We start from the raw sequence: 25494 nt of genomic DNA, 5'->3' as shown, positions 1-25494 counted from the left end.
AATATTGAAGAGAGAATCTCTTTGTTGACAGAGTTAACCTGAATTGTATCTGTTGAGGAACTGGACCATATGCTCAAGAGGTATTTTCCATCGCCAGTTTTTATGATTCATATATAGACTGCAATTTCACTGCTACAGGGTAAATACATTTTAAATTAGACTATATAAAGAAGCTCTAAAGTTGCCATGACAGTTGCAGCAAAATGCCTTGCCGTTTCTCATTACAAAGCATAACCTATCTTTATAGCCAAATTAGATTTCCCCAAAATGTAGCCTGCAGATCTGTTTTTGTTGATCCACTAATTGTTTCTTTCAGATTTGCACGGTTAATTATCAAACAGAACAATCATCATTTAGGTCATTAAAACAATCCATCAGCCATCTTTGTTCTCCTTCATGTGAAAGATAGCAAAGGTGAAAGGTTTGAGAGAGCATTTTGTCAGGAGCTCATTTAGCAAATGCAGACAAACAGCTCTGTGCCACCAGCCCTGATCTGACAGTCTTCCCTAACCATCCTCGCAAACTGAGACTAGACCTGCCCTTGGACACAGCTCAAGGACAGCTGTTTCTCCTCTGAAGGTTAAGCCATACTCCTCTGCTAGTGTTTGCTCTGGAAGGCGATCAACCCTTTTGTTAGAGCAGCTGATGGTAGATCCAGCGGTGGTCTCTTGGTTGCATTTCCTTTCCAGGTTTAAGGCTTCAGGAGCATGAAGGATGAGAGGCACAAAGAGCAGAGTCCATCTGTTACTTCTAAATAATAGGACAGAGGGGCAAAAGTCACCTAAAAATAACTTAAACTCTTTTGCTCCCACCTATCTTCCAATCTTTAAAAACGTTGGAACACTGCAAGGGGGTGAACAGTAGTACACATGTAGGCTGCAACTTGTCATGCTAATTATCATTTGCATCAAATTGATTGTATTAACCAGCAAGCAGCATTTAAAAAAAATCTTTATGAACTGCTCTCTCCAACAACTATTAAATTTCAAGTAGGAAAAATCACAATGAATTACTAACAATTGTTAAATCATCCACCGGCAGCTTCTTTTTCTTTTAAACTCTCATAGCAAAGTCAAAACCAAGAAGCCTACATTACAAGATATCAAACAAGACATTTAGTAGAACATGAGAAGAGAGGTTAGTCTGTAAAATTATTTGTCACTCTTTGCTATTAGTCAGCATGTACACACTGGGGATACCACAGACAGAGTAATAGAGAGATCCCACTGTGAGATTATGTGCCACTTCAACCAATATTGTTTGTAGTTTACCTGACCAAGTCTGAACTTAAAGAAAATTCAGGAATAATGTTGCAAGGTACAGCAAGGAAATAGTTTCCTTAAAAAAAACACCTCAATTTTAGTTCTGAATTCAACCAGTCCAATAAAGAATTTTGTTCTAATTCACCAGTGTAGCCATGTAAACAACAAAACTAATGAAGCCCGATGGTGAACATACACGTCTCTTGCAGATGATTGACTTGAATTGAATTATTCCTTAAGCCCTGGTATGAGCTCATCCCTTAACCAGAAAATCTGCACAGGAAAAAAAGCTTAGCCTCATTCTTGAAAGAACACAGACACCAGCCACCAAGACTTTTTGTCTCAATGTTAGGAAATCCGTAACATCATTGTCCCCCATGAATTGCCTGGTGTCTAGCATGGGGTGATCTCATGCCTTCCCTTGGAGCAGCATTACTAGCCTCTCTTCTACCAGGCTCTTCCAGAGTTGGATTTTCCATGTGAACTGTAAGGTTCAAGAAACTTGCACTCTTTCCTCTCTACAAAAATTGGTCAAATAGGCCAAGCTATAGGGGAGCAGTAAATAGAAGTCAGAAAGAGAATATTGAGAAGCTTCATTTGCTAAGAAACAAACTAAAAAGTTATAAGAAAGAATATTTCAGGGTGTTATCAAATAGAATCTGCAGTTTTGAAGTGGGGTTGCCAAAAGAGGCAGGGCAGCTTTCAGTGACTATACAGAATGTGACACAAAAAGTGTCAAATTTTGACTTTATTAATTTTAAATGAGGTTTCTGCAGAACCCTTCTGTTTCAGTCTTTTTAAATCTTATAAAATTCCTCCAGTAAAGAAAATAGCTGAATGACAAAGTGTAGCTGACAGACACTTTTTGGAAACTTTTTGTGTATATAGAAGTCATCATAAATGCTGTTACTTTCCCTCACCCCTAGGACAAAGTTCTCTTTGCAAACTTGAGCAAACTGAGCACACATTTTGCATAGCCCACTCACTTTGTGTTTGTCAAAAAATAAGTACATAAAAAAATAAGTAGAAAAGGTTAGATGGTGTAGAAATAAAAAACTATTATGACAGCTGTTTTAAAACATTAAAAAAACTTTCCTTAAGATTAACCAAGTTAAATGGAATCTTCTGAACCTCAGCTTGAAAGTGCAATTATATACCAATGGTATCTCCAACACTGACTAACAATGAGAAGGAAACCAATATATTTTATTCTCACAATTGAAGAGGAGAAAAAAGTTACAATACTGCATCTTGGAGTCCTTATGTTTCCATAAGGATTAGACTTCAAATTTAAGGTTTAAACATTATAATTTGAAGAGATTTCTAAACTTTGAATCATTGCGTCATTGCTGATATAGCGCACATACAGGAAGTGGTTGAGGTGGATAAATTAAGTAAACAGACCAATTACACACAGAGGCATCTGGTTTAAAAAAAAGTAACAATACAAATCAAACATTAGATAAAAAGGTCTTGAAAATTTTAACAATTATTTTACCAAGATTTAGATCTCCATAACTTCTGCAAAACATGTACTTGCCAGACTGGGATTATAATACTAGATTCATGTAGGTGTTGTGTAACATGAATTAATGCCTAAATCTCATGTTTAATTAGGGTTTTATATTTATGTATATGTCCATATACATATTTATTAATTACAAAATATATATTTATATGCATACAAATTATACAAAACATTAATTACAGACAAAATACCACAAATTTGTAATGTATACATAACATTGCATATACTAGGCATGTAACAACAAGAGCAAACTTGCAGTACTGACCATAGACATTTGATTTTTTTCAGTCCTCTGGTGAACTTAGAACAGTATTAATTCTTTTATATATCATGCCTTGCAACAAGGCTTTCACTAGCTAACCTTACTTCTGCAAGGCACTGCCTCCACTTCATACTTAGGTTTAATGAATCAAAGGTTAAGTCTAACTGAGGCTTGTTGACATTCAGCAGGTCTGTCTGACAGCAAGTCAAAAAAAAACCTTAACAGGAATTCACTTTTTTCATTCCACTTGATTTTATTCCACATGCTTACCCAACTGTGATTAAAAAAAAACATAACTAGGAGTCAAAGTGCTGTAAGAACTGGCCTCAGTTGCTGTAAAACTATTATAAAGTGTGGCATCGAGGTATCTTTCGGTATGAAAAGATGTATTACAAAAAGGAGGGCTTTAGGGATTTTTATACTCACAATTTATCGCAAAACTGACAAATTTCCCTCATTAACTCTGATTAAGCCCACTGAATTTTGCTACAGTTTTTTGGTTACATGCCAAGTGCCAGGAGGCAGCAACATATTTCTGTGGCTTGGGTTGTCTGGTCTGTTTCTGGAAGTTTGCCAGATCTCATCTGACCTTTATAATAAGGTTTAACCCTAGTAGTTGGACCAAGTCATTCCTGTTAAGATGAACAGACCGGAGCAGCTCAAACCTAGGTCAGTAGTGAAGAAACATCGTTGCTATTTGACAGCTGTTCAGTGGCTTCTGGGAAAAAGTGTTGGTGTTCTCAGTACGTTTTCTAGTGGACAAGCACTTAACCTAAAGTTTACTGACACAGTTTGCAATGCTCAGCAGAAAGGCAAACTGCTGAGTCAGCAGGGAGACAGTGACTTTCTCAATACGGACTTTTTTTCAAGTCAAACTTGAGGCACCACAGGAAAACAAGCAAACAGAAGGAGATCAGAACAGCTGAATACAAGAATATTTACAGTATTTGAAATCAGGCATCTTCCACTAGTTAAAAAGAAAAGTCACTTCACAGGAATGGATCTTCTGAGCCACCTTTCGTGTTCAGGTAACATGCCAGATACCCTAAAGGAAACTCACCCATCTCCCTGCTCTAACAAATGATGAATTCCACCTGCAGGTCCCTTTTATTCTGCATACAAACAGGCTGCAACAGTCTCAGCTACTGCTGCTGCTTCTGCTTTAACCATTCCAATGGCTACCAGCAGCTTGGTATGGCTTCCCAAAACTAAATGAACACTACTCCTGTACTGAAAAACATTCATTTTGACAAATAACGTTCATTTTGGCTTCATGCACTGACAGAGAAACTACTGAACTAATGTCTATGTATAATTGTCTTCTTATCAGATTGGATTAGGAAAAGATTTTTTTTTTTTTTAAACCAAGAGAGTGGCCAGGCACTGGAACAGGCTCCTCGGGGAAATGGCCGCAGCACTGGGCCTGCTGGAGCTCAAGCAGCACTTGGACAAGGCTGTCAGACATGATTTGATTGATGTTCCATACAGGTGGTCCTGTATGGAGCCAGGAGTTGGACTTCATGATCCTTGCAGGTCCCTTCCAACTCCAGATATTCTATGATTATCAAGATACTACTGCTCCAATACATATGCAAGAAGAATACAAAGCCAAAAACAAGGCAAAGCGAAGGGAAAGAGAAGGGGGGGGGGGGGAAGGTTGGCAGTAATGAGGAGTAAACAAGAAAGATGAAAGTTATATATGCACTGAAATTTCTGACCTGGAATTCAATGAAATAGTTACCACAATAAACTAGAATATCAATCCTCATATTCCTCCTTCTTGATTGGAATTTTTGTTATCTCAGTCATGAAGTTGTACAATAAACTACCAAATGCAGTGTTAAGAGTTAGCCTATTTAAAATTTAGATCATACATTGAATGGTTATCAACATCCCCTGTCTGTTCCAAGTCTTCCAAGAAAACTGCTAACCTCTGGGTACAAAAATATAGTACTTATCTCTATGTTTAAAGATCAGGATATTAAAGAAAAAAACACATTCAGACCTTAATTAAGGTACTTATGCTGAATTCAGCAAGGGACAAGGCTTCAACTATCTGTAAGAAAGCAAGAGGCTTGTGTTGCCAACACCAGAAAGACTGTGATAATTCTGTAGCAAAGCAGCAGAGAAGCCAGACAGAAGAGCGAAGTGGAAGCTGAGAATCCTCCTGTCCCTTGGCCCATTGGACACCATTTCATTTTCTGTATTTTTGCTCCATTAGCTCAAACTAATGCCTTGCTAATAGGAATGGGGTGGGGGAAAGATGCTGAAGCGTTCTATATTATTTTTAATGGCATTTAAGACACACCAATTGTTCTGCAGGCTCATTTAGCACATAGCACTAAAAAAGTGTCCATATAATTTTATGGAGTAAGATAATCTAAGCATCTCCAAAACCTAGCAGCCCTTTTGCAAGAGAACTACAAGATTGTCCTGAAGGTGCCAGCCAACAGCAGGGACCAAGTGAACGGTCTGTCTTGACAAACTCCCTCCTATGCCTACAAGCAAGAAGAGACTAATTCAGAAGGAAGGTATTGCTGTCTTATGCTTGCATATTAAGTGGATTTGTGAAATCTGGGTAGGTACTATGCACTTTTTGCTGCTCATCGACATCAGGAACATAAGCATGTTATGGGGATTGTTGTGCCTTTCTTCTTTCTTTTAAGAAACTTTATCTATTTTTTCTTCAAATGCCTCAACCTTAAACTGCCATCTGAAATACTGCATTTCTTGTTTTCTAAGTTGTTTTTTTTTTTGTTGTTGTTGCTTCATATTACCTACATTAGCTATACCACCCCAACAGGTTCCAGCACTTGGCTTTCACGTCATTACCAGTAGAATACTTTGTTGATGTTAGAACTGCTTCTAGAGACAGAGCTGCAATAGCGAGTGCCTTGCATCCCACCCTAATTGTGCACCTACAACTCCTAGCAAGAGAGAGACCATCCCACACAGATGCATCATCACTATAAGGCACTCTGCCTTGGCTGCCATCCCACTCAGCAAAAGCAGCATCACATTAGAAATCAGCCATATCATCATGCCTGAAAAAGTGCTCTACTTTCTCCTTTATTTTCATCAGCAGTGAGCACATACAGTCTTCAGAGTACCACAGAAGGACTAAATTCACTTCAGAGTTTCTCACAAAATTGCTGCAGACTTCTTCACACATCAAGAGATGCCACTAGCCAGGAAAGGCAGCATAGGTAATTTTAGCTCATTAGTATCCATTTGTATCTACTCCTTGATTCCATCCTTCAAGCAAGTTTAATGCATCTGGAGCCACTAAGGTCCAACATAGCTCCTTGGATGCCATTTCAGAAGCTGAGATCTGGTTTGACTTGACTGCCTACCCCCAATCCTCTAATTAAATAGATTAATTCCTTGGCTTCAAAAAAAAAAAAATCAACCTTTTAGACTACTGGCTTCTTATTCTGACACTGAAAAAGTAGAGAGCTTGGAAGAAAAAAATGGCTTGAAGCAGGTAATGTGTCTTTCCCAGGGCAGTCAGAAGGAACCTCTTAATCAAGTTTTAAAGATACCTCCCCTGCAGCAAGACACTTTCCCAGGCTCAAGGGGCAGGGGAAAAAGATCTCTGAACAGCTTCACATCAAAAAACCTGAGCACACAAATTCCACATGCCCATGAGAGCGATGAGTTAATAGGAACTTATTAAAAACCTTCCCCAGATAGCGTATTTGAGGTAGATAAACATGCTTCAGCTTATCCAATACAAAATATAAGCATGTCTGGGTAGTACAAAGCAAAATAAGTCAGTGAAAAATGTGTTATTTTCAGTGACTCGTTGACCCCACCTGTAGAACCCCTTCAGATCTCTCACCCAATGGACCTTCAAACTTCACACAGAGGAAATGAAACAAGAAAACTTGGGGGAGGGAAAAGAGGAAATCAGTTTAGCTTTTAACATTTCTTAGATGTATCAAAGGCCTCAGCCATGTAGCTCTATTAGGTTTCTGTGCAGATTCTTGTAAGATCTATGTGGAAAAGCCTTCACTGGGTTCACTGCATGAGGCTGAAGAAAATGCAGACAATATGAATTTGAACTTTGATCTTCTTCTTTCTTGGAAAGCCATCTTCAAAAAATGTTAAAATAAACTATATATAGATGCTGACAAGTTGCAAGGCTGAATACAAATCTCTGATCCAATACAAATATTTTGCCACTTTCAGCTCATGAGAGTGCACAGCAGTATTCAGGTCTCCCAAACTGAGCCACTGCATGGCTACACATCCTCACAGTTGGTACTAGTATTTGTAATATCCGTGAGGCAAGTTTATAAGCTTATTAAACCCAAAACACAGAGGACAAAAGCTTACAATAAACAAGGATGAAAAAGAAAAGATTAGAGTGCAAATGACAAAGGAAGGCAAGATTAAAACATGTGGGGTACAACACAGGTGGAGGAAAATTACCACAGGCATGCTTTAATGCAGTACAACTATTTTTTTTTTCTGCAGATGCTGGATGGTCTAGACATACTTTCAAAGAACATTCCTGGTAGTTAATCCCTCAACTCTACTAGGGATTTGACAGGGTTGTAATGCTACAAGCAATCTTTATTATGTACTTATCTTTCCCCTCCCTCCTCAAAAAGGAAATCAAGTGTGTAGAGCATAAAGTGCATTTCTTATGATTTGTTAGGATGATCTCCTCCTGACTTAGGAATGTGTCTCCCATTAACCTTAACAAGCAACTGCAAACATGCAGAAAGAGGGGAACAGTCATTGCCATTTCTGTCTTGTGCATACTAGTGGAACTCCATGCATTTTTCCCTGCTCACTTTGTGATCCCCTAGTATGGAGTAGGGAACGAGCAGTAAAAGGAATTAACAACCTCCCCCAACCAAATGTAAAAATTCAATGCTTAAAAAGGGGAGAGAAATAAAGTACACAGAAGTCTCAGCAAGCAGATAGAACACGTATACAGAGCAGGATAAGACTCTTATAGAACACAGAGAAAATAAATAATAAGAAAAGATTGTAAGGATGGTGAAATAGGTAACTCACTACATTAAGCATTTAGCTGCTTTCTTTCCCATCCCAGTTTGAACACAAATGAAATTCATTGTTTCTCTCACTTTAGTTTTCAAGACCAAGATTCAAATTATTGGAAGTTTCCCCCCTTAGTATATACATGTGCATAAGAACAGAAATCCAGTAGGCTGAATGTTTTAAAGCAGCAGCAGAAGTAGAAAGACATTGGGAAGGAGCAAACGTAAAGACTGGGGGGAAAGCAATGTTTATATGATCAGTACTGAACAAGCAAGTTTTGAAAGAGGGATTTGTTTTAGCTGAAATACACTGTCTTTCATTTAAAAGAAGTCATGTGCTTGTCTATAGTCAAAAAGGGTCGGTTTTGATAAAAGAGAAACATTGAATAACATTCAATTTTTTATGAGAAATAATTTACAATAATATTGCTTCCTGACCATTACTAAACAGTTTTTTTCCCTCTTTGGTTTGAGTTTATAACAAGTCTCCCGAATATTTTATCTATTGTAACTACTTTATAACTTAGTTGTTTTAAGTAGTGGAAAAATATTAGGGGGAGGGAGGGCACACTGAAGAACACAATTTTGTGCACTGCCAAAGACTTTGTTAAACTCATTTCGAGCTTAAATGACAGTCAAAAGATTGGAGGATCCATCTATAATGGTTTCCATGGTACAGTGGTATCAGGGATGGTTACATCACTGACAATGCATTCAGAGGGTTGACGAACATTAGCTGCAGCTGGGCCAGCCTCCCATCTCAGCAGCTAACCATTGTTACAGCCAACCTTCATTTTCAGACACATGCATGTTTCCTTTTGCTCTGGTGACCTACCATGTCTGCCTTCCAGCCTCCAACCTGGAACCCAACCATTATCAAACCTTAACTGAAGGAATTCCCTGGAGATGAGAGACAGGGCCTAATCTATTATCCGGTTTCCTTTTTTTTTTTTTCTGGTTCCCTTTTTGTCAAAGTCTTCAGCCACTCAAATGCACTTAATATTACCAGGCAAGCCATACTTTTAACACACACAGAAGTCTTCCCATCCATATAACACGCTTCACAGAAACAGATTCCAAGAAAAAGACACTTAAATTAGCCTCCTAATTGTCACTTCAGACTATCACATCCTTTTGCGTCGTTGACACACCATAGCTGTTTCTTGGCCACTAACCATAACACAATGTTTTCTGGAGGAATTCCCTGGAGATATGAAGAAGCTCCTAGTACATCATCTGATTCCCAGGTCATTGTTCTGTTTCCCTTTTCGTTTAGGTCTGGAGCCAACCAAATGCATTAATATGAGCAGACAAGACAATTCCTTATTGCACACAAAATTCTTCCATGTTCCCCATCCAATTAGCATGCTTCACACAAACCATGTTCCACAAAAGACACTTCAAAAATTTGGTCATCTGATCTTCACATTCAGCCTCTTGTGCCAACCTCCCCTCTCAGACCAGCCTCCATTATCAAATCTTTTCTGGAGGAGATCCCTGGAGGTATGAGACAGGTCCTAGTCCATAATTAGATTCCCAAGTCATTGTTCTTCATCCCTTTTCATCTAGGCATTGAGCCATGCAAATGCGTTTAATATTAGCAGGCTAGACATTCTTTTAAGACACACAAAATATTTCAGCCCTGTTATGTGTCTGCTTCACCCCTCCATCCCAGTCCAAGCATCATGATTCACACAAACCATTTTCCACACAACTGGATTAGAGGAGTCATAGCTGTACAACGGCTCTTCCATAAGCATGGACTGTATCTAACAGTCTGCCACAGGACTTCCTGCAACAATCTCAGAGATGAGCAGGACCTACATGGGTTAATGTAGGTAGATACCTCTCCCCAGTCCCCTCACAGATTCGTTTTAGAAGGAAGCTTGTGTCAGCCTGAGCTTCATATCCTTTTTGACAAGGGCAAATTACCTGATGGGGCTGTGAACTGGACCATCTGCTGTAGGAAGGAGCACCTGAAGTCTTGTTGGCTGTAGTTCTCTGCAAAATAGAAGATTGACATCTCAAATATTCACCATCTCCAACATGCACATAGTCACCTCCCATTTCAACCACATAAACTCGCATCATAAAAACAAACAAAAAGTCTCAAGAACCCATAAATATAATATGGTAGCATTACAACCAGAGGTGAAAAAAGTCTGCTGAATCTGCTACTAATGAACTCTTTAGCCTTTGACCTTAGAACCTCAGCTTTCTCCTCAACTTCTGCATATCACCTATATTGCAAACTTAAATACTGAACCCTAACATAAGATGGGGCTGCAAAGCATTAGCTTTAGGACAGGTAATTTACTCAGCTTTAAGCAAATGTGCTCTAAATTTACGTCCATCTCAGAAACTCATCATTAAAGGAGTTTGTCTGCTTGTTCTACAAAGTTGTATTTTTATTTTTTTCCCCTAAATCAATAGTGGTTTAATTCCAGACTTCATGCTACTTTTATAGAAGCTCTTTTGAACTCACAGAAGATAAAGCAAGGTTTTTCTTTCAAGATCCCTCCACCCTCGCTCCAAAGTCAAATTTTAATATATAGCATTCAAATATATCAGTTATTTATCAGCCTTCTCCTGGAAGAGAAAAAGTCTATCTTTATGATTAATCCCTGTACTTCTTTCCTCTGCCTCTCTGCATTTGTTGTTTTTTTTTTTTTTTTAAATCAAAAAAAAGAGTCCATACCATGGCCTTTCATATCCATATTTTGTATGTCACTCACACACCTTATAATCAAACCGCTTTTTACAGTACAAAAGAATCAAAGCGATATGAGATCTATCAGAATACCAGCAAGAGGATGCTAAAAGGGGGGCCAGATTCATATTTGAACCATATGGATAAGCTATATTAAAAAAAGACAGTCCATGTAATATTTATAGTACAATGTAGTATACTCTTTGTAAGTATGAAAATAAATAGCTTACAGCTTTTTAACACCCAGGGATATAGTACAATTCTATGCCATTTATAACCACTAGGGCTTATAGATCATGACATATTTTAGAGCTGGCATGTCATTCCTACTAATGAGAAAGAGCCGCTGCTGTAATCATGCTTTTGTATTAGTCTATCAAAAAACAGTTATTTTTACAAATTTAATTACTAGCATTACTGTGTAACATATCTAACTTCTACTAGACACCCTTAGAAGGATAAGCATTTTTAATGAACAGTTATGCTGTACAACAGAATAACTCTTTTGATAAAAACTTCAGAAGAGACAAAATGCACACAACGTTGATTTCAGCTTTCATTAGCTCCCATAAAGCTATCTTCTTCTGCTACAGAAGAAAGCCTGGTGAACCTATGAATGACAAGTTGAGTAACAAGATAGCTGAAGTTTTTCAGTTTCAAGGGCATCCCCAAGAGAAACAGTATCACAATATTACTAGGAAACAGAAGAACACTTTCCAGACTAGGCAGCAGATGAATACCTTAAAGACTTGGGATTTAGGATCATTCTTCTGTCTACCTTGCAAACAAGAGAGAATAAGAGCCTCAGAAGTTCTTAGACATTAACCTCCATCTTCTGATTTGATTAAGAGACAGTCATTGAAGAATACTCATAAAAATACTAGTATAAGAAGTCTAATCTCAGCTTTTATTCCCCCTATCTGCCCAGGCTCCCCCTGCCCCCCATTCACAGACCAATGCCCAGGACCACTTGCATGTTACTTGGCAATCGTAATACAAAGTCACAACGAAAAGGCTTACAGCATTCACACACAGGAGTTTCCACATCAGATTATTTGGAGTAGATTCTGAAAGATTTGGAAAATACTTCACTCTGAGAGCCTTGCCAAGCTTTATAGGGTTACAGGGAAAGCTTTAACACCAGACAACATCCCGTGGTTGCCTCAGGGGCTACAGCACTTGAAACAGGTGACTTGGAAAAATTAAAAGTGCCTACACATGAACTAACCTCAAGCACACGCACACTTGTATTTTCCTAGAATCAGTAGAAATTAGTCAGCCGCTTACCTGTAGGAGTTTGGCCACTTATGCCCAGCAGCCACAATCAGCAGCTACAGCACAAGCTCTACTAGATGAGCAATTTCTGTATGCAGCTCACAACACAAAGGAGACCTCAAGGCACAGCTTTTCTGTGAGATATTTTACCAGGGAGAACCTGGGCTGCACTTAGCACCTTAAGGCTCTTCCCTTTCTTCAGAAGTCACATCTCTCACCACTCTCCCTTTACAAGGAATAGGGAAGACATACGTAGAATATTTAAAGACCTTCTACTCATAAACCCGCACTCTAATTTTGTACAGCTCCTTAACATCATTCAAAAGATCTAAACCAAGCAGCTCTCCACTTCCCCCAGACTTCCAGCAAGCCCCCATGCTTAGTAAACCTTCCACCCAGCCATTCTATCTTCTCAGCTCTCTCCTGCAAACCCCCAACCCCCAAGCATTCTCAACCATATGTAGGTACAAGCCCCCCTCCCCTCTCGAACTATTAAAAACTAATTAGGACTGCTGGTTCTAATCACCTGCTTGTCCAAGCTGTTCCTAATGTCCTCACCTCCTCTCCTCCATCCCCCCACCTGTGAAGAGGGCATAAACTCACAGAGCTGCAGGTGACCACCAGTCTTTTTAAAAGACCAGTGAACATCCATTAAAAATTTCAAAGTATAAGCCAGGTTTTTTTTTCTGCAGACCATGCTTCTGAAAGCAATAAAACTACTTGGACATATGGTCTTTGGTATCTGAGCTGGGAGTTACAGCAAAAGAGACAAGAAGAAAAAAAATGATGCTCAGTGTGCTGCATACTGCTGCCCAGGCAATAGTCTGCCTGAAAGGAAAAAATCTGACAGGGAAAATGCTTTCTTTCAGGTGCAACACGTGCTCCAGGCACATAGCTGGATCCGAGCCTGAACGTGAGGAATTCTGATGAAACACCAGGCTACCTCCAAATCCCAGAGAGCACAAAACAAAGTGCTTTTCATAGCAATGAAGTGCTACAGATAAAAGACGAGCAAATGATGTAGTGTATGTGCAAAGCTGCTGTTTTTACACGCAATTCACAGGAAAACAGTTTTCTCTGAAGATTCATGCTACTGAACGGAGTATGCACTGTATTAAGGGGCTAGAAAAAAAACTTTGAGTAAAATACTGGCACATCTGAGTATAGTTCAATGGGAGTGCTCCTGAAATGATATGTTACTGTTCCTCTTTTGGGTTGAGGCTATTAATGACGGTGTACAATACAAGCCAAGATTATACGCAGTCCATAAATATATTCTCATCTGTTCAAGAAGAGCTTCATGGCAAGGCTAGATTTCAAAACTAGGAAAGAAAAGCAGAGCACAAAGAACATGACATGTGTAACTTTACTCCAACAATATTTCTAAAAGCAAAATAAAGTAAACACTCTGGTAGCAAAGTCAAAGCTTATTACCTGTTCTACAGCCAAATGAATTTGCAAAACCTGATGGGTATGGCAATTCATCCCATTTATCTTGGAAGCGTATCTTAAGATGGAATGAATTACCATCTGGAAGTACCTGTCTCTTTCCATTCACTCACTGGAGAGAGAGGTTGAGCAGCTCGTTTAATTGAGACATCTAACTTTCGATGGGTAATGTTAAGTGAAATTAAATCTGCCCACACTCGTTGTTCTCCCTCCTACCAAGGGACCCAGGCAATTTGTCCTTTTCTAGGCTTTACAGGGTTATTATGGCAGCAAATTTGTTATGTAATCGGGGTACCTTTGAACTGTGTTGTGAACTCCTATGAACCTACGTTAATCTTTCAAACACAGCTCGCTGCTAAAGCTGAGAAGCCTTGACTTCCAGGGCTTAGCCAGAATTTTTTGGCTGAGTAAAAAGGGAAGAAATGATTTTTATTTGTAAATGGAGGAAATATAAGATGCAAGCAAATGGAAGATAATACTAAACATTTAATCATCTCAAGAACATTTTTTCAAACTTATGCTTGTACTACTTTGAGAATAAAGTTACAGTTCAGTTCTAGTTATAGTTCCACAATATAGCAGCAGTTCCTGTGCTCTTCACATCCCTGGCCTAAAATCTTGCTGGCATTCAGCAGATATCTTGCTTATTGGTTTTATTGGAGATGTTCAGAGTTTGGGATGCAGCTATTTATGCAAAGGCTAACATCAAACTACAGGATATATCTTGCACCATGCAATACAGAATTTCCTTGATTTTTCCTAAAACTCAAAAATCCATTTGCTAAATGAAATAATAATGGTATCTGACAACTGTAACACATTAAGGCACTGAAGTTCTGTCTTTGAAGCTTTCTTTAGACTAGCTTTTTTTGTGGAGGTTTGTATAGCTGTGACTTTTGCAAAGCAGAACCAGTAAAACTACATTAAAAAGGATCAATATTCAATGGCTGCTTATTGACAGGTACAGCCTTTTGGGTTTGCTTGCTTATATCACAGAAGGAGTTTACGAAGAGAAACAGAAGTAAAATATAACATTTTATCCTCTCATACTATAAATGACGACATTGTCCCTTATTACTCTCCAGAAACAAATAACTAAGTGAAGTCCTTTTGCCATTAACCATAGCAGACCAGGAAGGAAGTGGCTGGTTTTGAAGTACTGATTTTTATTTATTTTTATTTATTGAGCTTTTCCCACAATAATGCAGTATAGAAAATGACAAGTTATTAATTGCTATTTCAAGTTAAATAGCAAAGATGACAACTCAACCGATTCTATCTAATCAAAAATAGTGCTTAGAGGAATTACAGTTTGAAATTGGAAACAGCTATATCTCTTGAAATAACATAGACTTCATGCCTAGATATCAATCTATCGCTGCCCCTGGCCTGGCTCCAGATGCTCCTAACCCTTGGTGATTCTCTGTGTGGGGTAGGACCATGCACACATAAGAGTACTAAATCCTTCATAGGCTTTTCCTAACAAATGCCATCTCAGCAGATCAGAGGAGTCAGCTCAGTTGAAAGCATCTCTCTGTGCTTCAAACGTGCTACCACACCTGGCTCCGTGTGGAGACAGACCCCACTGAAGCCAGTTCTTTACAGATGCACCACTCACCCATGAAGCTATTTTTACTCCTGTACCATAAATATACATGATCCCTTGCTCCCTTCAAAACCTCATCCTGTTTTTCAACAATACCAATATTGTGTTGGAAATTCATTGCTAACACCACTGTGGACATAAGAGAAAACAAATTGCTAATACGTTAAAGATCCATGGTTTCTTCAATACCATAAAAGTAAAATTAATTTTCAAATTCTCTCTCCTCAAAATAAAAAACCCTCCAGAACACACTAAAAAAACACCTACTTTGGAGTGAGATGAGTGGTAAAAAATTCCAGAGACAAATGTATTTATTTATTATTTGTCAGAAACATGAAGACAGGAAAAGGTTGCTAATCAAATTAATAACAGGAACATCACCTCATTTGCAGCAGTTTTTACTCTATGCAGAAGTTTTTCAACTCCCTGGCAAGCGCTGCTGGTCAGTGGGTTGGGACACAGAATGAAACATAGTGTTGTTGACGGTGGTGGAATGACAGTACATGGCATGACAATGTTGCCTTCTCTTCCATGCAAAGGGGCATAGTGCACTTGTCAGCTAGCTTGGCTGCAGAGTGAAGAGCATATGTCAAAGTGACATCATTGCTTTGCAGTGATGAGATGATGCAGGACAATCATCAAGTATGTTGTCCCATAAAAGTGTAAGAGCAAGAAAAGACATTAAAAATAGCAGTTTGTCTGGATATAGTGGTCAGGATGTAAAATGTAACAGACGTGGCAGACGTAAAGTTTGTAAATTGTAAATGAAATAGATTTGTAAGTTGTATACGAAAAAGAGGGCAGTGGAGGAAAAAAAAAAGAAAAAAAAACTTTTCTTAAGTTTGTTGCACAATGTCATCAGAGATTACTTCCTCTAACTTACAGAAATCAATGTTATGACAGGAAGAGACAGAGCAGCAGAGATATTGACTGAGCTGTCAACCATAGGAGTACATCTCTGTGAACCTGTGGGTTTGGGCTTTGATGAAGCAAATGCATTCAGTGGATGTTTTTACAGGAACTGAAGTACTCACTCAAAGTACTCACTTGCATTTTATATCCACTCCCTACTCTTGTTTATCAGCATAGTGACTCATAATTGCTGAGGTGCTATTGCCAAAACTAATACAATTTATCTGTTGCTTACCCCAAAAGCTGAAACTTTATGGTTTAGCAATTTGACTTTCCTAGCCATGACGTACGGCTTTCATGGCATTGTGATTCCCACTCTTTTTTCTCTTTGTCACCACTTTAATATAGATATTTTTGCACCCTGGAAGGAAAATAATAATTCCAGACAAAGCCAGGGATGACAGTATTATGTCTATACAACCTCTCTTTAGACTTACCAACCAGGAGTTTTGCATTTAACAAAAAAAGCTTCACTTAATGACCTCCCATATCCTATATGATTGTTAAAACTAATCATGAATGTATTGGAAATTTCAAAATACATCTTTAAATGCGGATGATGTCCTCAAGCCTTTTAGGTATCACAAAGCGAATAAGGTATTAGAGACTGTGCTACCCATCTCATATCAGGCCTACCTTAGCAGAACTCTCTGGCCAAGCTCTAGCCAACAGTGCTGTAGCCATTAACTCCTTCTTCATTGTCATTTGTGTTGGCAAACTAAAGTGCCATTTAATCGAATCACAAACAAGCTGAACAACTGTTACAGTTGGTGACAAGCAACAACTTCTTTCTTAGGAATTTTAATATGGTGAAAGGACTTCGTGTCTCTCTGGGGATGCTACACGCACCGTGATTAGCTGTGCAGTCAGCACTTTCTCCCAAAGCCAGAGAGTTTAAAGATAAGCTGCAAAGAGTTCGAGGAACAACCTACAAGTCTTCCAGATGGAGTTGACATAAAGTTGGCATCCTTATCCCATAAAATGTAGAATTAAGAAATTGTAAGTCACAAGACTTGGAAACACACAGAAAGATAAGGAGGAGAAATCATCTCATCTGAGTGAAGAAAAAAAAATGAGAAAAACTAGAATATGGAAACATTTGATGCTTTGAGGTCAAGAATTATCCCAAGTACTGCAGAGAAGGTAGGGGAACACATCACAGCCATATGAGAGAGAAGGTGGATTGGGGGATTTTTAAAAGCTAGTAGCTGTTCTTTGCAGAAAAAAAAAAGACTACAGGGTTTGAAGTAAGTGTCATATTATGTTGAATGACGTTACATTATCTACAGTCAGTAACTTCAATCAGTCAGGGAGCACAACAGTATTGATATTACCAGGATATTTACTCATATTGAAAGAATGCATAATGAAATATAAGATGCACTATCAGAGGAACTTGAAGGAACATATGACATATTTTATGTCCTTCAGTCTCTCTCCACTTTCCCTGAGTAAATGAAGCACTAAGGCATGAGCAAGATGTAGGGAACCAACTATAAAAAAGTCTTGGTTATGGCAGGCAGTGGAATGGGATTAGTTTTGTGAGACTGACAGATGTGGCTTTCTTCAAAAGTTTGCATAGGTCTGCAAAAATGTTGTTAATTAGCTTAACAACTTTATGTTGATTTGAGACAAAGGAATATCAACAGGAACCTGAAAGAATTTTATTGTAGTGAGAGCTGTTCTTTTCCGACAGCAATTCTAAGAAAGATATTTGTTGCATTAAAAAAGCAGGCCAAAATTTTAAAAGTGACTCAGAATCTTTGAGGGTTTCAGGTCTGAGGTGTTAAAAGATAAAAAAGTGACCATACAGAAGGCTGACATTGAGCAGGAGACCTTCAGTTACACTACAGAGAGTATCAAAGACATTAGAAGAATGTGAAATTTAGAACAGTGGATACTTTTATAACGGTGTGTGTCTTTCCTTCCTTTATTAATGTCATGAAAGAATTCAGAATTAATCTTATGTTAAAGATTATAAGAAAGTCAAAAGAGACAAGAGCCTTGACAAGATGATACAAAAGACAATACTGCAGAAATTGAAGTAGAAGATGGCAGACAGAAGATGTACTAATAAGAATATTTTGCATGTATTACAGTACTGGGAGGCATGAACATGAATCATGAAGGTTCAGGAAAAGATAAAAATGAAAATCTTTATTTGCAAACAATGCAATCATAGAAAGGTGGAGGAGGTACTCTAATGATATCTTTAATGGTGAGAAAGATAAAAGTGAACAGCAAAGGCCATTTTCTAGATGAATGAGTCATTCTCAGAAGAATCAAATTTTTAAAGCATTCAAAAGGCAATTAGACATTCAGGAATAATGCTGGCAATTCCTGCTAAATTATTAAGACCAGGAAGCAATAAGCATAGTCAAAAATTTTCCAAGCTAATTTTGAAAATATTCCAAAGGAATGGAAGGAGAGTTATATTTCCAATTCCAAAGTAGGGGTATATTGGAAATGTAAGAATTATTTGTACATTTCTTCTCATTACAACCTCAAAAAAACATCTTCCATATCTTTTACAGGCACATACTTATTAAGCAGAGGAAACAGAGAGAAACAGTGAGTATTGGTGTCTGGCAAAGACCATGACGTTCCCTCCCAAGATTACTCACAAAAAGAAAAAAAGAAAAACAAGCAATCAATTTCAGTTAGATGTGGTCTCAAGTGAAAACAGTGATATAAATACAATTAAGGTGCAATTTCTTAGAGGATTTAGGAAGAATATACTAGTGGTTCTTCAGGCTTTAGGACGAGAATCTGACATCTTTAACACCACATTAAAAGCATGCAACTGTCTGAGTGACTTGTAGAAAGTTGAGTACCTTTTAAGCAGGGAGACAATGAAATTTCTGCTGTGTTTCAAAGCAACAGAACACTAAGGCAGAATGAGGAACTAGCCCCATACTTTTCAGAGTGGCCCAGTTCCTGGGGAAGTCTCACACTGGAAGGAACTGAAGCAAACTGCCTTGACTTCGGAGAAGTCGCTGCTGTAGAAAAGATGAGGTGGGAAGAAAATGTTGTTTTCAGATCAGTAGGCATACCAAGATAAATTCAAGGACTGTAAAAATAGGCAAATAGCTGTGCAATTATAAGATCTTGAGCAAGCTTTCTGTCAGTCAGTGACCTTGGGCTGCAAGGAGTTTGGTAGCTTAAACACTGGACAGCATTAAATGATAGTGCAAGTTTGTGGAAGGGGGAAATTCAACTGTTTGCTACTTTGGTAGCTTAAACACTGGACAGCATTAAATGATAGTGCAAGTTTGTGGAAGGGGGAAATTCAACTGTTTGCTACTTTGGCCCTAGTGTCAGTGGGGAAATTTCTCTTTCCTAAAAAAAAAGAATAAACAGACAGTAAAGTAAAAGAAGGATCATTTGAGTAGTTCAGTACAGTTACTGCATAATCAGTAGCTGACCTAAGAAGCTGAGAAACAAAAAGGGTGGCATAATACTGCAGTTTGACTGTAGTCAGGGCTAGCATAAAATAACTAGCAAGGGTGACAATCGCTATGACTGTGAAGTACATGGTTTATACCCATCAACCGCCATAGCTGTCCAGGCTCCTGGGTACAAAAAGCACTTTCATTTTGTTACAAACATTCCTACAGAGAATACGGTTAGTTGACTGTTTTTCCTGTGATCCACACCACCGCTGTTACTGCCCAAGCAATGTGTTGGAACATGATTTTTGTATAGAGATTTTAGTAAGCCAGGTAATACTCTTCTGCAAACAGCATTTATCTAAAGGCTGTGAGATCCTCCACCTCTTGTCTCCGCCACCCTACCCCTTCCATGAGTATGAGCCTTTCAGTTCTCCTCCTTGTTGGAGCCCTTGTGCTTGCTCCCCGTGTTCAGTTTGTACTCGCTCCCCCATCACAGGATCTAAACCACAACAGGGAAGGTGAGACAGGCATTCAAATGTGCCTGTCACTGCAGGAGGAGAGATGTGACAGAGTGGCTAGAGCAGCAATAACCGAGGAAATATATCATCCCGGCTTCTTCAGATGCCCCTCCCCGCACCGCGACCGAGGCACACCATGGCAATAAATTCTTCTAAGAGCCCTTAAATCTATCACACTAATTGCGAAATGTGGAGTAGCCATTCATCTTTCCTGGTAACGTTGTAATGCATGAATTTGCTGTAAGAATTTTTTAAATATTTCCCCATGATTAAAGCATAAATAAAAGAAAAAGTAACATCACTCTGCCTACTTTCAGGCTAATGCTTCTTTTTGAAGCCTGGAGAGCAGTTCAGGATTGAAAACATGAAAGATAAGGAGAACTGTCAGTAGAGAGGGAAGAACATTTCCCTGCTCTATTCACATACAGCCTTAGCATTTAAGACACTTTTTTCTAGGTTGCAGAATGAATAAACAGTACCCATATTTTTAGAAAACCTTCTCTTTAAATTTCCTTTTGGAAATCTTAAAGCAATTCTCTATTTATTTAGCATAAAGAAAAAGTGAAATTGGAATGTATTTTAGCAGATAGGTCAAATATTTAAAATAACAATATTCTTCTCAGTTGGTTGATAAATATAAGTGGAAATATAAATTGATAAATATAAGTGGAAAGACACTTCAAGGAAAACATAAGCAATAATGAGAGGCAAACTCAGGACTGTAAGCGTGCCCTTTGTCAATTTGTTCAGCACACAGTAACCTTGCCAAATTAAGGAATTTCCAAGTGCATTAGGAAAGGCTGCCCTCTTCAGACAAACTTAATAAAAGGTACCCAAAAGAAGTTCTAAGTGTCTTGAAGCTAAAATAAAGATGTGGTGAAATGAACTAGGCAGTGCCATACCAAGACAGTAGCAACTTTCTTCTGCTTAATAACAATTTGCTACTACATAAATAAAAGAGTGTCTTCTAGTCCCTAGCTGCATATTAATGCGAGTTTGCTCAGACTCACTACAGATCCATTTATACACTTTCAATAAGGATATTAAAACTTTCACCCCTATGCTGAAATACAGAGACATTAATTAACAAAGCTACTGAGTCTGAGGTTCCCCTGTAAGGTCAAATGGAAAAATGACCTAGTTTGCAAGACTGAACTTTTATTGCACAGCAACTTTCATTAAACATGATAAAGTTGCTTCCTTTCTCAAGACAAAAACAAAAACAAAAAAACTTGCATTGTAGATATATTTTGAGCTCCCTAATGATGCAAAATAGTGAGTAGAAAAATGTTTTTGTCACCCTAACTGGTGTTTTATACTTCATGTCTATTTCCATTTTCCTTAAAGTTTTCCTGAACTAATAGTAAAATGCGCTCATTTAGCTAGAAAGACACTTTTCCTCACTGTTGGTCATCTGAGTGTCTTCACAGGTAATTTTATGGATTTTTATCTTCTATCACATCAGGTTGCAAAACACAATGCCACCAGTTGTTCTTCTGGAGAATATGGATGCTAAACATGAATTTTCGTAAGGAAATGATCTCTGTAGGGAAACTAATCACGTCTGGTTTTACTGGTGCAAAGAACAGCTTCTAATTACTGGGGAAGGTGATGTGGATATAAATGTTTTTAGCATTTTTTTCCTTTGAAAACTGTAAAGTGTAGCACGGAATATGCTGAGAAGTATTATGCTCCACATAATCAACCTCAGGGTGAGCTATCAAAACTTTTCAAGTCCTTTAGCAGGACCTGGGACTGTACTAGATGAATTTTTAAAACAGATGTTAACTGTCAATATAGCACCCTAAAACTGCATCGGAACAGGAAGCACAGATGATGTTACAATGAGGGGAAGTATCGCCAGTGACAGAAAGATAAAAAGGATTTAGCTGCTAGCTTGATGGGGTCTCTCCATTCATCCTTAGCCAAGGTTTTTTTTTTCAGCTTTTCAGCAAAGCCTCCAATGTCACCATGTCTCAGGGGAACATGTCTGTCTGCCCAGTAAGTTTGTGATATGGCTCTTTTTCATCACAAAACTTTTTTTTTTTTTTGTCTCAAAACACTTCCCCTAAGCATGATAAATCCAGTTCAGTCCATTATTTATTCTGCTCCAAACTTTGACTTGAGTTTCCTGCCTCCTTCAGCACATCCCGCAGCTCTGTACAACAAGTAATATCCTCCGCAACCATTCTTTTTCATAGGGTGTCTCTTGACTCTGGGATGCAGGTATCATTTCTAACTTCACTTTAACAAAAAAAGCCACACACTTTCAAATTTAACCATGTGGGCAAGTCCCTCTGAAGACTCCTCTTTTTTGCCTTTGTTAAATAGGATTCAGTTTAAGATGTACTTTAAGTTAAACATTACTTAAACGCTTTGCTGAACTGGGGCCTGAAATGGGACTTTAATTTCCTTAACAACTCTCAATATACCATTACAAGAATAAATGTAGAAAAATCAGACTTTCTGAAAAAAAAATGTGTCCCAAGGGCACCAGTACAAGCAAATTACAGAGAAGTTAAATAATGCCAAGCTATAAATCTCTTATCTACCAACACTTATCCATCTGTCTTACCAGCATGTTAAGGAGCAGGTCTCGTTTAAAAACTGAGATGTTAGAGCTGGAAATGAGTACTTGCCTTTTAGTTCCCTCCTATACTATGGCACTTGGTTTCATGTATAATTGATGGGCTGAAATTTTAAGATAGATAGTGTAAATAAATTATGAGTATTCAAAATATCGCCCTTTTGCCAGTAAAACCCTGTTATTCTTCACGCTGACTCGGCCACCTCTTGTGCTGCTATCTGTATTTATAGGAGCAGTATTTTCTGCAATTTTGTGGTACACTTACTAAAATTATTTTGATGGAAAACACAACCATGATTTTGTAATAATCAAAATACAGTACATTTTTTGTTTGGGTATTTTTCCTCCACTCAGTTGAGTCACAGTGTAAAAGAAAGGCATTATTAGTTGAATACAAGCATTTTATATGCCATTGCTAGTTCTTGCACAATAGAATTCCTGAGATCTCTGCTGTAATTCTTTCCTGCAGTGAAACACAGGGGTGTCCACACTGGCATTCCTGAATTTTCTTATGCTGTTAAATTATAAGACTGCTTGTGCTATGAAGAGAGATTGGGTTATGAATTTTCTGACGTGACAGACTCCGTTCTATAAACCACTAGCGAGTCTGGGAATGCCATTCAACATTTTCAGCTTTGGAATTAATTTTATTCTCCTCTTTCCCATGAGGAAATTGCAAATGTTTGCAGTTTTACTGGTAGGGAGCACAGTTTCCATGACAAAGTCACATCCCTGGGAAAACCCCAAGTACTTCTTCTAGTCGTGGGAGGAGAGAGCCGTGGGTGTACAGAGGTACAATTCTGTCATGACAACTCTGCACCTGTTGTGATTCATTGAGAAAGTCAAGCAAGGATCCTAAAACTAAAAGGCTGCTCTACAAGATCGCTGCAGGATACTTTCTGTAGAAAATGGGGCTAATGAACTTGGAAAAAATGATAGATGCAATAGTTTTTATGGAACACATTAGAAGTCTTTTTTTTTTTTTTTGTAAAAGTACTGGCCTTTTCTCCCAACACATGCAAGTCTTTCACTTATTTGAGGTGAATAAGAGAGCGGGTCAGAGGAGTAGTCAGATGAATCTGCTTCCATCCAGCATTACGGACCTGGCATAAAAAGTGAACTGTGAAGTAACTGATACCACTTATAAAAGTTAATATAATATTCTTAAACAAATGACTTTGTTTAGTGACAGTTTATTCTCAGTCACAGCCTACGGAGTCCATTTCAGAGCTTCCTAGAGTAAATAATGTGAGCAGTGAGAACTCTGCTACAGACAGCATTTGGCAATAAAAAGAATTTGAACAGGTAAATGAACACATGGAAATGTATTAATAGAGAAGGAACACGAGAAAGGAAAGCTTGTAATTGGATAAAATACAAATTCATATTTAAACATCAGAAGAAGCCAGCAGAAATCCAGGGACTGTACGGAGATTACTGATTTTTCCTTAAATAAAACCGAGAAAGCAGCCTAGCTGTCTGTCTCCCAAGCACTGGCTGATAAATTCACTCCAGGAGATACAATTTACTTTTGTCTGTCTCCATTTTCTAGGCAAAAGCCATTAAGAAAGTAGCATCATTATTCCAAAATCTTCGAGCTTCACAGTCCTCTCAGATGCTCAGATGGGGAAATGGGGGGGGGGGGGGGGGGAGGGGAACGAAGTTCCTCTCTAAATACCCAAACCTCTCAACGTTCTGACATAAACTCATTACATCCATTCAGAATTACTTCAAATTTTACCCCTAAAATAGACAAGCATAAAACTTGAGGCTTCAGAGTGTATCTCCAGGTCTCTTCAATTTGGGCAGAAAATCCCTTGGTGAATGCTAGGTGATTTCTAACACCTTCCCGTCATGCCAAAGACAAGTTGCCAACTCGAGCCGACCACCAGGCTCACACACATGCAAAACCAAGGTCAATTTTCTCATCACTTCAACCCTCTGCAAGCATTAGCATGGTTGTTCATGAAATGTCTGCAGCCTGCTTTTAACACCTGAACACTTTTGAAGGCGGAGTATGAAACTTTTCACAACCTTAAAAGTAACCTTCAGTTAGCAGATGCGACCCCTGAGTAAAATAAGTAGTTCTAAACACCTTCTCACTGGATTTGAGGAGGTCAGGTGGGTGGAAATGAAAAGCTCATACTCATAGATTCAAGTTCTACAAATTGTCCGGAACATTGCTCTAAGAGCTGAAATGCAGAGAAAAAACAGTTCTGACTGTATCACAAAAAATGCATGTTCATGGAAAAATACAGAAGAAAAAAAGGAGAGATCATATTCATTAAAAAAAAAAAAAAAAAAGAGGAAGAAATTACTCAAGCCTATTTTACTGCACTTAAACACAGTAGAAATCCATTCAAGCACCTGAGTTGGGAGCAGGCAGAGGTTAGTTTAAATCTAATCTGTCTTTCCAGGTTGCAGGCAGAAAAGTCGTGATTCAACCTACACAATGTGCTTAAGTTTAAGCAAAAAAAAACAGCAAACGAGGGCAGAGATCCAGTGGAGTCCCAATGAGTCCTTCATCAGGTGTACAGAAGAGGTTCAGTTGTGTAATATCAGCAGTGTGTTAAGCCAAGTCCTGTGTCAGGGTATTTGGCTAGTAGAAACACAATCTCCAGTTGAAGCAGGCCAGCTTTCCTTCTAACATGAAAGTTGTGTCCAACATGCTGCATAGACACCGGCTGCATTAATAGGTTTAACAGCAGGAATTCCAAATTCCCATTCGAAGCAGCGGGTGTTTCAGCACACTGTGCTGATGAACGACTCTGTGCTTGGCCAGAACTGCTTATTCCAGCTCCCTCGGAGACACGGCCACTTCCCTTCCAGCTGGGTTATGTTGGTCAGATGTCAAGATTTCGTAACACCCCTTAGGTCCAGCTTAGGTACGCCAACACAAGTCTGTAGTGTAGGTTTGGATCGTGCATGCAGACACAAATACTGCACGATGCTTCAGCAAAACAGTGACTGAACATTTGGTC

At 38.5% G+C, this 25494-nt stretch overlaps 1 protein-coding gene across 11 annotated transcripts in view; it reads right to left on the bottom strand.

Annotated features, from left to right (window-relative positions):
- The window catches only part of RBMS3 (RNA binding motif single stranded interacting protein 3), a 708023-nt gene that overhangs the window by 589445 nt on the left and 93084 nt on the right, over positions 1-25494 (bottom strand). For all 11 annotated transcript variants that reach the window (XM_040549120.1, XM_040549111.1, XM_040549115.1 and 8 more), the window contains one exon: positions 9997-10065. In XM_040549120.1, coding sequence (XP_040405054.1) covers positions 9997-10065 — 69 coding nt within the window. The remainder of the gene's footprint in view (positions 1-9996; positions 10066-25494) is intronic.

Source organism: Cygnus olor, chromosome 2 (genome assembly GCF_009769625.2).
Source record: "Cygnus olor isolate bCygOlo1 chromosome 2, bCygOlo1.pri.v2, whole genome shotgun sequence".
Taxonomy (NCBI): domain Eukaryota; kingdom Metazoa; phylum Chordata; class Aves; order Anseriformes; family Anatidae; genus Cygnus; species Cygnus olor.
The sequence above is the reverse complement of the archived record's forward strand: the minus strand, read 5'-3'. Positions and strand labels throughout refer to the sequence as shown.